The 13,115-nt window shown below is 41.6% G+C and overlaps 1 protein-coding gene across 1 annotated transcript; it reads left to right on the top strand.

Moving 5' to 3' along the window:
• Window positions 1-479: 479 nt before the first annotated feature.
• ccdc126 (coiled-coil domain containing 126) lies at window positions 480-5,314 on the top strand. The gene is made up of 5 exons (XM_058405162.1): window positions 480-628; window positions 1,519-1,659; window positions 1,748-1,822; window positions 2,266-2,828; window positions 3,864-5,314. The coding sequence occupies exons 4-5, from the start codon at window positions 2,591-2,593 to the stop codon at window positions 4,061-4,063; spliced, it is 438 nt and encodes a 145-aa protein (XP_058261145.1). The 5' UTR covers window positions 480-628; window positions 1,519-1,659; window positions 1,748-1,822; window positions 2,266-2,590; the 3' UTR covers window positions 4,064-5,314.
• Window positions 5,315-13,115: the final 7,801 nt, after the last annotated feature.

Genomic DNA, 13,115 nt, shown 5'->3' with positions numbered 1-13,115 from the left:
TGAAGGCTGGCCCGTGTGATCCGATCCAACAGACGAGCTACTGTTGCTCAAACTGCTAAAGTTGCTGATTCTGATAAAAAGGTGTAGGACAGGTCAGCAAAAGGGGGACCAAGACAATATTAGGCAGGTGGTCATAATGTTAGGCCTGATCAGTGTACATATACTGTTCAACATAATCCTTAATTAAGAAGATCATAAAGAGAAGGAATTTTATAGATAAATGTGCTTGAATGAATCTTCTGGATGCAATACCTATTTTGGGGGGGTGGGGGGGGGCAAATAAGTTTTGCACACGGATATTTAATTAGATACTAATTAGATTCTAATTAATAGTACACAGGTTTGTTCACAAAAGTGTTCGTTTAGTCCTTAGTTGATATTTTTATTGCATAAAAATGTGATTTTATTGCATTAATTTCGCTGTCTATGCCCGTTTGCACACGCTCCAGAATGCAGAAGTAGAAAGTAGAAGTTTCGGCAAATTTCGACAGCTTCCGTGCTGGAAAACCTTTCGCCACACAGCCGTTGAACGCACCTTTGTTCCTGTGCGGATTCAGCGCGAGAGAAAAAAGACAAACTGCGAAATCCTGGAACCATAGCGCTGCTGGACTGGTTAAGCTGGATCTAGGTAACATCATATTAACCATACGGGTTGAATCTAGTTAACAGAACGAGTTAATGACGAGCTGTGTAACCTCTGGAGTGGTGTGTGTCTGTTAGCTGGATGATTAGCGGAGGAGTACACCAGTACAGTTCAAGCCAGTTAGCTAGCTAGCTAGATGCTATCGTACTGTAACATATGAAAGAGTTATATATGTAAACATTAATGTCTTAATAACGATCTGATTTATTTATTTGTTTATTGTTGCGTAGTATTGTCACGCCGGATTAATAGAAGCCATACTAGCTAGACAACACACACACACACACACACACACACACGTACGTTACATACGTTATATATGGATTATTACATCGGCTGTAAGATCTTTAACAGTTTTACACAACCTCAGAAAAACAACACAAGTTAGTTGGATGAGTTAAAGAAAGATAAAGAGCATCAAAAAAAAACTGGACAGTAGGATTAACAGCTGATAAAACTGAGCTTTTTATAATAAATCAAAACTTCAATGCAGCGTTCACTAACCTTCTGGAGGTGAGGACAATTAACTAAAGCACATTAACTAAGTCTACATTGTCCTCAGAAACTACACTGACCGGTCAGTTCCTCAAGAGCTCTCGGTTGCACTATTCTTCGTGACTATATACTGTTGAAGGACGGACATTATTTACCGTCCGTTGTCACCCAAATGAGGATGAGGTTCTGAGCCCGGTTCCTCTCAGGGTTTCTTCCTCAGATCTTCTCAGGGAGTTTTTCCAAACCAGCGTCACCTCAGGGTTCTCATTAGGAATGAGGGCCACAGCTTCATAACAGGGATTCTCCAAAACATTTCTATGGTATCAGGCTGCAGAATTCCCATTCATGCTGTTAATCTCCTGTTCTACGTCATCCCAAAGGTTGGATCTGGTCACTGTGGAGGCCACTGAGCTCAGCATTGTGTCCGAGACGACTCGTGCTTTGTGACACGCTTCAATGCAGCCTTTATAAAGTGCGATCATAATCAGCAACCGCAACGACTGAATGGACACAAGTGTCCGGTGAGTATGTTTATTATATCTTATTTGAATAATGATTAGATATGCTGATTAAAATAAATTGTGGTCTGCACCTGTGAATGTTTTTCAGATCCTGTTACAGATAATGCTGTAAGCATCGAGCATCGACTCACGAGTGGTCAGAACACCACGGAGAGCCAATGAGGTGTGTAGTTGTAGTAAACAGAAGCATAAACAGTGTTTGTCAGCTTTTATTTCTTATTACTTGGTGTTAAATGAATGTTGCTTGAGATAAATGTGGTGATTTTTAACCTCAAAGTCCAGCTCGAGCTCAAGGTACAGCTCTGTCATGAAGCTGAAAGACCAGTCAATAATGTAAATATGAGCCTGTGTTTTGTGTAGGCTGTTAGAGACACAATTCGAGAGGTCACTGTAGGGTCAGGCAGAGCAACGTGGTCGTATTTCTCACTCTTGCATAATTAAACAGTTTTTATCACTCGATTAAAACAACAGTTCAGTGACCATTCGTCCGTATGATGAGCTGGTATTGTCTGTACCCAAACACAGATCTACAGTGTTTTGCTAGAATCTATATTTTTTCCTTGAATAATAGTTAAGTTTTGTGCTTTCTGTGTATTTCTCTGTTAGGCAATTTGTCGAATGGATCAAGTTGAGATCCCAAGAATGATCAGAGTTTGGGATTGGTTCAAACTCCTCCAGCTGTCCTTCAGTCCAGTCTCCACCCAGATGCCCTGATGTTTCCCTGCAGGATTCAGCTCTGGTCACTTTTGTAAATCTTCATCACCATCTCTAGACATGGCGTGATCTACAACCTGCTTTTCTGCTTGTTCCCAATCATCTGATTGATCCTGAACTCTGCGGTCCACACAACACATTTATCTTCAACCCTATCCTCGCATTCCGTTCCACTGGCCTTGGTGGTGGAAGCCAACATAGCTGCTGGGCTACAGCGATGCTCGGCTGTCTCCTGCGAGGTAGGAGCATGTCTCAGAGGCTCAGCGTTTTTCTCCTACTCTTTGGCCTGGCCTGGTGTCTGCTGCTGCTGCACTACACCATTACACAGCCACGGCACCAAAGCAGCGCTGAACTCCGCCAACAGATCCTGGAGCTGAGCCAGCGCTATGTCAAAGCTCTCAACGCAGAGAACCAGGAGTTTGTACGGCCATTTAACCCCTCAATGGCTGGATACGGTAAGGCTCAGGGGCTTCACTGTTGGATGGTTTGATTTGTGTTCAGAATGTCTGTTCTGCTTTGTGTAATACAGCATGATGTAACTTCTGCTTTTTATCACTAATGCATACTCACTGGACTCCTTCTGTCCACACCATGTTCATGTAGTTACTTAATCCACCAATCATGTGGCAGCAGAGAAGTTCAACAGGACCTGTAGATTCAGGTCAATAGCTACACAATACAATTCTGGCAGATTTCAACATGACTGCGCACCAGTGGACAAAGCAAGGTCCATAAAGACATGGATGAGTGAGTTTGGTGTGGAAGAACTTGACCTCAACCTGATAGAACATCTTTGGGATGAATTAGAGCGGAGACTGCCAAAACTGAGACGTCTGCCTTTACATGCACATGAATGTAATATGGAGTTGTCCTGCCCCTTTGCAGCTATAACAGCTTCAACTCTTCTGGGAAGGCTTTCCACATGGTTTAGGAGTGTGTTTATGGGAATTTTTGACCATTCCTCTAGAAGTGCATTTGTGAGGTCAGGCACTGATGTTGGACAAGAAGGTCTGGCTCACAGTCTCCGCTCTAATTCATCCCAAAGGTGTTCTGTGGGGTTGAGATCAGGACTCTGTGCAGGACAGTCAAGTTCCTCCACACCAAACTCACTCATCCATGTCTTTATGGACCTTGCTTTGTTCACTGGTGTGCGGTCATTTTGGAACAGGAAGGGGTCATCCCCAAACTGTTCCCACAAAGCAAAATGTCTTGGTATGAAGCTGAAGCATTAAGAGTTCCTTTCACTGGAACTAAGGGGCCGAGCTCGACACCTGAAAAACAACACCTGAATTCAATGATTTGGAGGAGTGTCCCAATACTTTTGGTAATAAAGTGTAAGTAAAACTGGTGAGCCTTTCTTTCAGTGTCTGGTGTTTAGATTATCAGGGAGATGTGGGTTTTATGCTTGGGTTCATTGGTACAGAGTTAACCAGCCTGTGAGAGACTGTAACTGATATTAATCAATGATATTTTGTCTCCTTTCACCCCAGCTGATCTGAAAAGGACCATTGCTGTGCTATTGGATGACATCTTGAACCGTTTGGTGAAGCTGGAGAACAGACTGGATGCTACAATGAACACCTCAGTGCACAGCCCTTCTCACATAACAGGGACAGTCCTGCACAGACCCACAAAACAGAACGAATCAGGAACAAACGCTCACGGCAATCAGCCACAGCCTCTGACGTAAATCTGGGCAGCACCAGTGACACCAAGACTCATTATATTGTGTGCGTGTGTGAGAGAGATATATGAAATATGTATACAGATCCAATGTAGGCAGAGATGGTTTTATTTGTGTGTGTGTGTGTGTTTTTAAGAAAGCTTGCCAAATTGCTTTAGACTAGGTGTCTGCTAACCCGGAAATGTTCAGGCACAGATTTCATGTCTTCTTTTTCCTCATACTTTTTCATGAGAGGTAAGTTGACAGTGATGCACATTTCTGAATCGCAATACGCAGCCATTATATGAGGAATCTGGCAACCCAGCTCCCAGGACACTGATCCACAACTCACATCCACCTTAACCGTAAGCTGTCTACAGGGCATGTAATTCAGGAATAAAACGAAGAACTGAGGACAGGAAGCCTTTATTATCGCCACATATACACTATATTCCCAAAAGTTTTGGAACACCCCTCTAAATCATTGAATTCATGGGTTGGGCTTCCTTTCCAATGAAAGGAACTCTTAATGCTTAATGACAATTTCATGCTTTGTGGGAACAGTTTGAGGATGACCGCTTCCTGTTCCAAAATGACCGCACACCGGTGACCAAAGCAAAGTTCCATAAAGACATGGATGAGTGAGTTTGGTGTGGAGTCCTGACCTCAACCCCATAGAACACCTTTGGGATTAGACTGGAGACTGCGAGCCAAGCCTTCTCATCCTGATCTCACAAATGCGCTTCTAGAGGAATGGTCAAAAAAAATTCCCATAAACACACTCCTAAACCTTGTGGAAAGCCTTCCCAGAAAAGTTGGAGCTGTTATAGCTGCAAAGGACGGGACAACTCCATATTACATTCATGTGAATGTAAAGGCAGGTGACCCAAATCTTTTGGCAATATAGTGTACACAGTGGAATTCTTTCCTTCGCATATCCCAGCTAAGGGTCAGAGCACAGGGGCAGCTATGATACAGCGTCCCTGCTCCAGGGAGGGTTAATTGCCCAACAGTGCAGCTTGGTGGTGCTGGGGCTTGAACCCTGATCCGCCACCACTGCCCAGTAGTGCTGTATTTAGAATGCCGACGCATGATCGGCTCATTGGATGGATGGATGAATGAGTAGAGGCAGCGTTATTCCTATTAAAGTGTCCAGTGATGTTGGTGCAAATCTTTCCAGTCCTGCTCAGAGCTTTTAGGGTTTCCCAGTGCTGAAGCGTTCCTCATACCACATGGCTGTCTGTGTATTAAAACAAGTGCCATTATTAGTCTTAACAAGTCTTAATGTGTTCTCTTTACCTCGTTAGATTTTACCGCTATTTATTTATCACACACTTTATGCCAAGTCATCATGCTGCTGCTGCTTTACAGCTCCAGCATCTCAGCCTGCATCCTGAGTTGAATTTACTGTCTATATTTACTATACTGCCATCTCCCTGCTGAGCAGATTTTGGACACTCAAGGACTGAAAATAGAAATAAATCCAGACACTGGTTCACACTGATGGACTGTACTCTAATGAAATAATAGAATTGTAATGCAGACCATTAACCTGACCTTCAGCTTTAACACTGCTTCAGACATACAGAAGGTAAAATAATTGTGTGATATTAACGAGGACGCTTTAGAACAATGTGAATTGATATCATCATCATCATCATCATCATCACATGATTCAGAATTTGTCTGTAATTAAAACCAAACCGTATTTCAATGTGGATTAATGGCTCGTGAATCCCTTCTAATGGCAGCATTTGCATGTTAAATAAATGATGAATTATTCGGTTGTTTCAGAAGGTCATGTTCAGAGAGAAGTCGCCATTTGTATCATAAAACCTTTTTATCATATTATATTTTAATTCTAAAATTATACTTAAATATATCTTTCTGTACCCAAACGTGTACACTGTATTCATCATTTCCACCAAAAAAAAAATACATTCATGAGTTTCAGCATTTCAAGCAAGGTTTGTCTATTATATTTTAAGTTTAAAATAAAAAGAAAAGTTTGGAAACTTCAGTAGATGATACACTATGTTGCCAAAAGTTTTGGGACACCACTGCAAATCATTGTGAAAGGAACTCTTAATGCTTCAAGACATTTTGGACAATTTCATGCTTTGTGGGAACAGTTTGGGGATGACCCCTTCCTGTTCCAACATGGCCGCACACCAGTGACCAAAGCAAGGTCCAAGCAAGGATGGAGTTTGGTGTGGAGGAACTTGACTGACCTGCACAGAGTCCTAACCTCAACCCCATAGAACACCTTTGGGATGAATTAGAGTGGAGACTGTGAGCCAGACCTTCTCGTCCAACATCAGTGCCTGACCTCAAAAACACACTCCTTGTGGAAAGCCTTCCCAGAAGAGTTGAAGCTGTTATAGCTTCAAAGGGGTGGGACAACTCCATATTACATTCATGTGCTTGTAAAGGCAGACATCCCAAAACTTTTGGCAATATAGTGATGTGTTCAAAACCATCATAAAAACAGTAGGAACATGGTGTCGTTAATGAGCTGCGGTCACTTCCTGGGCAACATCTTCTCAGCCAGTGAGCACCCAGGAGAACCAGAACTCTTTCACACTACAGAAGCAATGAGGCAGCGAGACGTGAACAAGCAGAATATTTGTGTTTATCTCACTGGACACACACCTTGTACACATTGGATAGGAAGCTTGTGAGACATGGATTGTAGTTATTGATGGTATATAACTAAATAAAAAAATAAACGTGTCATGATTTGTGAATGAAAAAAAATCAGAATATTTATTGTTAATAAATTCACAACATTTCTAATTAATTTTCATTTTTGTTGTCTCGTATAGGTTTAATAAATTCTGTGAGTTTCCATGTGTTATGTACAGGAATGTCCACTAGAGGGAGCAATGTGACGCTTAATGAAAATGCTCATTGGCCCTGACTCCTGAACCTGCAGGTTTAATTATTCATTAGAAAATCAGGTTTAATTATAAACTGTTAATTTTAAACGACATTAAATAGGTTTAGAAATGGTCTTCTAATAAATAGTCATAAAGAGAGAAGCAAAGTTAGTGAGATCTCCCAGGTTAGAAGAGAGAAGCTCTTCACAGAATAACAGTAATGACATCCAGACTGGAAAAGTGGAAGGTTTTATTATAGCAGACTTTAACCTGAGTAAGCAGTGTCCTGAAGAGCAGACCGAAGACAAAAACTTGACTAGCTGAAAAGAAAAAGCCATGAAAAGCCATGTTTTGGTGTCCAGGTCTATTTTGGTGTCTTTAAGGTGTCCTCAGGTCTATTTATGTGTCCTTAAGGTGTCCTCAGGTCTATTTATGTGTCCTTAAGGTGTCCTCAGGTATATTTTGGTGTCCTTTAGGTGTCCCCAGGTCTGTTTCAGTGTCCTTAACGTGTCCCAGGTCTGTTTTGGTGTCTTTAAGGTGTCCCCAGGTCCGTTTTGGTGTCCTTAAAGTCCCAAGGTCTGTTTTCATGTCTTTCAACTGTCTCCTGGTCTGTTTTTGTGTGCTCAAGGTTTCCCCAGGTCTGTTTTTGTGTGCTTAAGGTGTCCTCAGGTCTATTTTGGTGTCTTTAAGGTGTCCCCATATCTATTTTGGTGTCATTTAGGTGTCCCCAAGTCTGTTTTGGTGTTCTTATGGTGTTCCCATGACTGGTTTGGTGTCCTTAAGGTGTCCCCAGGTCTATTTTGGTGTCCTTAAGGTGTCCTCGGGTCTATTTTCGTGTCTTTAAAGTGTTTCAAGGCCTTTTATGGTGTCTTCTGGTCTGTTTTTGTGTGCTCAGGGTTTCCCTAGGTCTGTTTTTGTGTGCTTAAGGTGTCCTTGGGTCTATTTTGGTGTCCTGTAGGTGTCCTCAGGTCTGTTTTGGTGTCCGTAAGGTGTCCCCATGTCTATTTTGGTGTCCATACGGTGTCCCCAGGTCTGTTTTGGTGTTCTTATGGCGTCCCCATGACTGTTTTGGTGTCCTTAAGGTGTCCCCAAATCTGTTTTGGTGTCTTTAAGGTGTCCCCATGACTGTTTTGGTGTCCTTTAGGTATCCTCAGATCTGTTTTGGTGTCTTTAAGGTGTCCCCAGGTCTATTTTGGTGTCCTTAAGGTGTCCTCTGGTCTTTTTGGTGTAATTAAGTTGTCCTCAGATCTGTTTTGGTGTCCTTAAGGTGTCCCCAGATCTATTTTGGTGTCCTTAAGGTGTCCTCAGGTCTTTTTTGGTATCTTTAAGGTGTCTCCTGGTCTGTTTTTGTGTGCTCAAGGTTTCCCCAGGTCTGTTTTTGTGTGCTTAAGGTATCCCCAGGTTTATTTTGGTGTCCTTAAGGTGTCCTCAGGTCTGTTTTGGTGTCCTTAAGGTGTCCTCAGGTCTGTTTTGGTGTCCTTTAGGTGTCCCCAGGTCTGTTTTGGTATTCTTATGGTGTCCCCATGACTGTTTTGGTGTCCTTAAAGTGTCATCAGGTCTGTTTTGGTGTCCTTAAAGTGTCCTCAGGTCTATTTTGGTGTCTTTATGATGTCCCCAGATCTGTTTTGGTGTCCTTAAAGTGTCCCAAGGTATGTTTAGGTGTCCTTAAAGTGTCCTCAGGTCTATTTTGGTGTCTTTAAAGTGTCCCCATATCTGTTTTTGTGTCCTTAAGGTGTCCTCAGGTCTATTTTGGTGTCCTTTAGGTGTCCCCATTTCTATTTTGGTGTCCTTTAGGTGTCCCCAGATCTGTTTTTGTGTGCTTAAGGTGTCCTCAGGTCTATTTTAGTGTCCTTAAGGTGTCCCCATTTCTATTTTGGTGTCCTTTAGGTGTCCCCAGATCTGTTTTTGTGTGCTTAAGGTGTCCTCAGGTCTATTTTGGTGTCCTTAAGGTGTCCCCATTTCTATTTTGGTGTCCTTTAGGTGTCCCCAGATCTGTTTTTGTGTGCTTAAGGTGTCCTCAGGTCTATTTTGGTGTCCTTTAGGTGTCCAGTTTTATTTTAAGTGCAATTAAAATAAAAGTGCAACGGGGGAGGTAAAAGCAGCAGCTGTGACCAGAGACAGGTCTCTTATATTGTTAAATCACTGGAATTCAGTTACTAATGCAGACTTTTTACACAGTTTACATTCACATTAATAATGGAAATACAAATGAAATGAATTGGAATGAAGCTGTCCTCTTTAGCTAGCAATAAGCCCAGAGACTTAGCATCTCCAGGGAAAGCATGAAATGTTAAGGCTTGCAGAACTGACACCTACGTCACACTGATAAACAGATCAGATGTAAACAGAAGGAGTAATGCCCATATACTCTTCCTCCAAAAGTAAGACAGCGCCATCTTGTGTAACGAGCCAAATTCACACCCGAACTCGAGCCTATACTTGACAACTAGCTAACCTCAGAATCTTTGCAGGGCAGCCTTTTTCTGCTAGTTAATTTATTTTATTTGTGCAAACATGATTTTTGGTTTCGTTTTAATAATATGCAAAATAATATGCAAAACAAAAAACTTAGCTATAGCAACATGACTAGCAGTGTTTAATCAAGACATTTTTGTTATTTATCAGTTAACTATTTCTAGTTACTAGCAATGACCCACACTGTCCACCAATATATACTCTAAGCTTCTGCAAACAAGTCTTTAAGGTGTCCCCAGATCTATTTTGGTGTCTTTATTGTGTCCCCAGGTCTGTTTTGGTGTCTTTATCGTGTCCCCAGATCTGTTTTGGTGTCTTTAAGGTGTCCCCATATCTGTTTTGGTGTCCTTAAGGTGTCCTCAGGTCTGTTTTGGTGTCTTTAAGGTGTCTCCCAGATCTGTTTTGGTGTCTTTATGCTGTCCCCAGATCTGTTTTGGTGTCTTTAAGGTGTCCCCAGATTTGGTTTTGTGTCTTTAAGGTTTCTCTATATCTGTTTTTGTGTGTTTAAGGTGTCCCCAGGTCTGTTCTGATGTCTTTAAGGTGTCCCCAGATATGTTTTGGTGTCTTTAAGGTGTTCCCAGATCCATTTTGGTGTCTTTAAGGTGTCCCCAGATCTGTTTTGGTGTTTTTATGCTGTCCCCAGATCTGTTTTGATGTCTTTAAGGTGTCCCCAGGTCTGTTTTGGTGACCTTAGGTCTGTTTTGGTGTCTTTGAGGTGTCCCCAGATCTGTTTTGGTGTCTTTAAGGTGTCCCCAGGTCTATTTTGTGTCTTTAAGGTGTCACCAGGTCTGTTTTGGTGTCATTAAGGTGCCCCCAGATCTGTTTTGGTGTCTTTATTGTGTCCCCAGATCCATTTTTTTTCGTGTCCTTAATGTGTCGCCAGGTCTGTTTTAGTGTCTTTAAGGTGTCCCAGGTCTGTTTTAGTGTCTTTAAGGTGTCCCCGGGTCTGTTTTGGTGTGTCTATGGTGTCCCCAGGTCTGTTTTAGTGTCTTTAAGGTGTCCCAGGTCTGTTTTGGTGTCTCTACGGTGTCCCCAGGTCTGTTTTAGTGTCTTTATGGTGTCCCAGGTCTGTTTTAGTGTCTTTAAGGTGTCCCCAGATCTGTTTTGGTGTCTTTAAGGTGTCCCCAGGTCTGTTTTGGTGTCCTTAAGGTGTCCTTAGGTCTATTTTGGTGTCCTTAAGATAAAATGGGAGCGTTGCATCAGGAAGGGCATCTGGGGTAAAAACCTGTGCCAAAATCAAATATGTGGATCAGACGATCGGCTGTGGCGACCCTCAATAGGGAGCAGTTGAAGGACAACAACTGCATACCATATGGTGAAAAAGGAAAGTCATTCTAGTATTAACATAAAGCCTAGTTTGAAGTAATCAGATGTTTGTGGTAAACCATCGTAGAAAAATTGTTTGTATCAGCTGCAGTCATCATGTTGGTTTTTAAAATGGTACCGTCCACAGTAATCTCATGTTCCTTTAGACTGTCCATGTCTCTTTATCCCCAGAAATAGGGATAAGAGCAGGAGGGGAACAGGAGAGCAGCTACCAGATGTTTCTGATGCAGTGAGTAGCTTCTCATTTCTTAAACAATCACATCGGAAGATGTATCCTCTGGTTGTGAAAAAGATGTTTCAGAAGAGTCAAATAAAAATAAAAATAAGAAAACAACTGTAGAATAGTGAAGAAAAAGGCTTCAACTTGCTAGGGAACATAAAGATTGGACTCTGGAGCAATGGAAAAAGGTCATGTCATCTGATGAGTCCAGATTTACCCTAAATCAGAGTGATGGTCACATCAGGGTAAGAAGAGAGGCAGATGTAGTGATGCAGCCATCATGCACAAGCCTGTAGGGGCAGTGTGATGATCTAGGGTTACTTCTAGGTTTAGCCATGTTATGTGTTCAAAACATGAGGTCAGCTGACCACCTGAATGACCAGGTTTTACCATCATTTTTTCTCCCTGATGACACAGGCATATTCCAACATTTGTTCTTCCCTGATGACACAGGCATATTCCAACATGACAATACCAGGATTCCTTGTGAAAGAGTGCTTCAGGGAGCATGAGACGTCATTCATATACATGGATTGACCACCACAACTTAACCCCACTGAGAAGCTTTGGGGTGAGTGCGCAGTGTTCTGACTCTCCCATCATCGATAAATTAATGCAATGGATGGACCACCCAAAACACTAGCTAGACATGGACGTTCTTCCAAACCAAAGCAAAAACAAGACCTGGTGAGGGACACCATGGTGAGGCCAGTGGTGACTCTGAGGCCAGGAGTTGAAGCTAAGATTAGAGTGACCAACCCAAGTATTTCAAGAACTCTGCATAACTGAGGACCATGGGAGTAATCAAGTAAAGATGTGGGTGTAAATGAGACCAGGTTCGAGATTCTTTTCAAAGTATCGTGTGTGGTGCAAACTTAACACACACCACAATTATCACCATCTCTGTAGTGAAACATGGTGGCAGCATCATGCTCCTCCTCTTGAGAACATGGACTTCTTTGAAAGGGAAACGGAAACTTTAGCTTTCAGCAGAACACTGATCCCAAAGCTATGCAGGAAAAGTTTAAAAGTTGCAATTTAACCAACATGAAGCAAGCAAATCTGGTGATAATCCCCCCAAACATTCTGCACACCTGGGAGGAACTTACCCCAACACCCATAAAGCTACAGCAACTGCTGCAAGAGGTGGTTGTATCCATACTGAAGGGGATTCTATACTTACATTATTCTTTATTCTATACTGATAAGCACTGATATTTTTGTTGATCTTGATAAAAGAGATCAGTGGAGCACTCTGTAAAGTCTCAGGAAGCAAAACTACACCAGGTTCTTCTCTGGTCAGCCAAGAACAAGAATCTGTGGCTCTCATTGATACAGACACACCAAAACTGGACATTAGATGACTGGAAAATGACCAGGTGTCCAGTTTTGATGAGTCTGTTTCCACCCTATACCTGTGGCTGAACGTTTTTTGCACCATCCTTTATAAACGCTAGAGACTGTTGTATGTGAAAATCTCAGAAGATCAGCAGTTTCGGATGTTTGGTCTGAAAATGTAGCTCTTGAACTGTGTGATTTTTTTTTGCGCTGCTCACTGCTGGAGGAAGATAAGCTGATTTCTAACTGTGTGAATATGCAGCCGTACCTAATAAAGTGGATGTTGCGTGTGTGTGTGTGTATACACAATTTATACAGTAGTTCCAGCTTTAACGTTTATAATCAGAAGATAAACCTGTGATTTGAACCTGAAGCTGGAACTGCTGTCTGAGATATGGTGCCATATGTTATTATTTAAAAAAATTATAATTATTATTTCATAATAAATAAATAAATAAACAAATTAATTAATAATAAATATATTTTATAACAATAATAACAACAAATATTTTTATTCTACATTTTATGACAGACAATCAAAAAGCATTTCTCTGCCTGACGTACGGGTGTCTAATGAAAATAAAATGATTATTTATCGATTCCGACTGTATTTTTGTAGGAAAATAATCGTCATGGACTATTTTGAAATCCCCCACATTATTAACACCCATGCCTCATTCTACAGCTCTGTTATAACTCTGTAAACATTTTTTATTGCCAGTCAGAATTGAACCTCAAAACCTCTAGCTACGTGAACCTGAGATAAACGTTATTCGATTGCTGTTATTAATATACACCAATAACTGAATTGAAAAATACTGCCATGTTAAATATTTGCCCA

Source organism: Hemibagrus wyckioides, linkage group LG12 (genome assembly GCF_019097595.1).
Source record: "Hemibagrus wyckioides isolate EC202008001 linkage group LG12, SWU_Hwy_1.0, whole genome shotgun sequence".
Lineage (NCBI taxonomy): Eukaryota > Metazoa > Chordata > Actinopteri > Siluriformes > Bagridae > Hemibagrus > Hemibagrus wyckioides.
The sequence above is the reverse complement of the archived record's forward strand: the minus strand, read 5'-3'. Positions and strand labels throughout refer to the sequence as shown.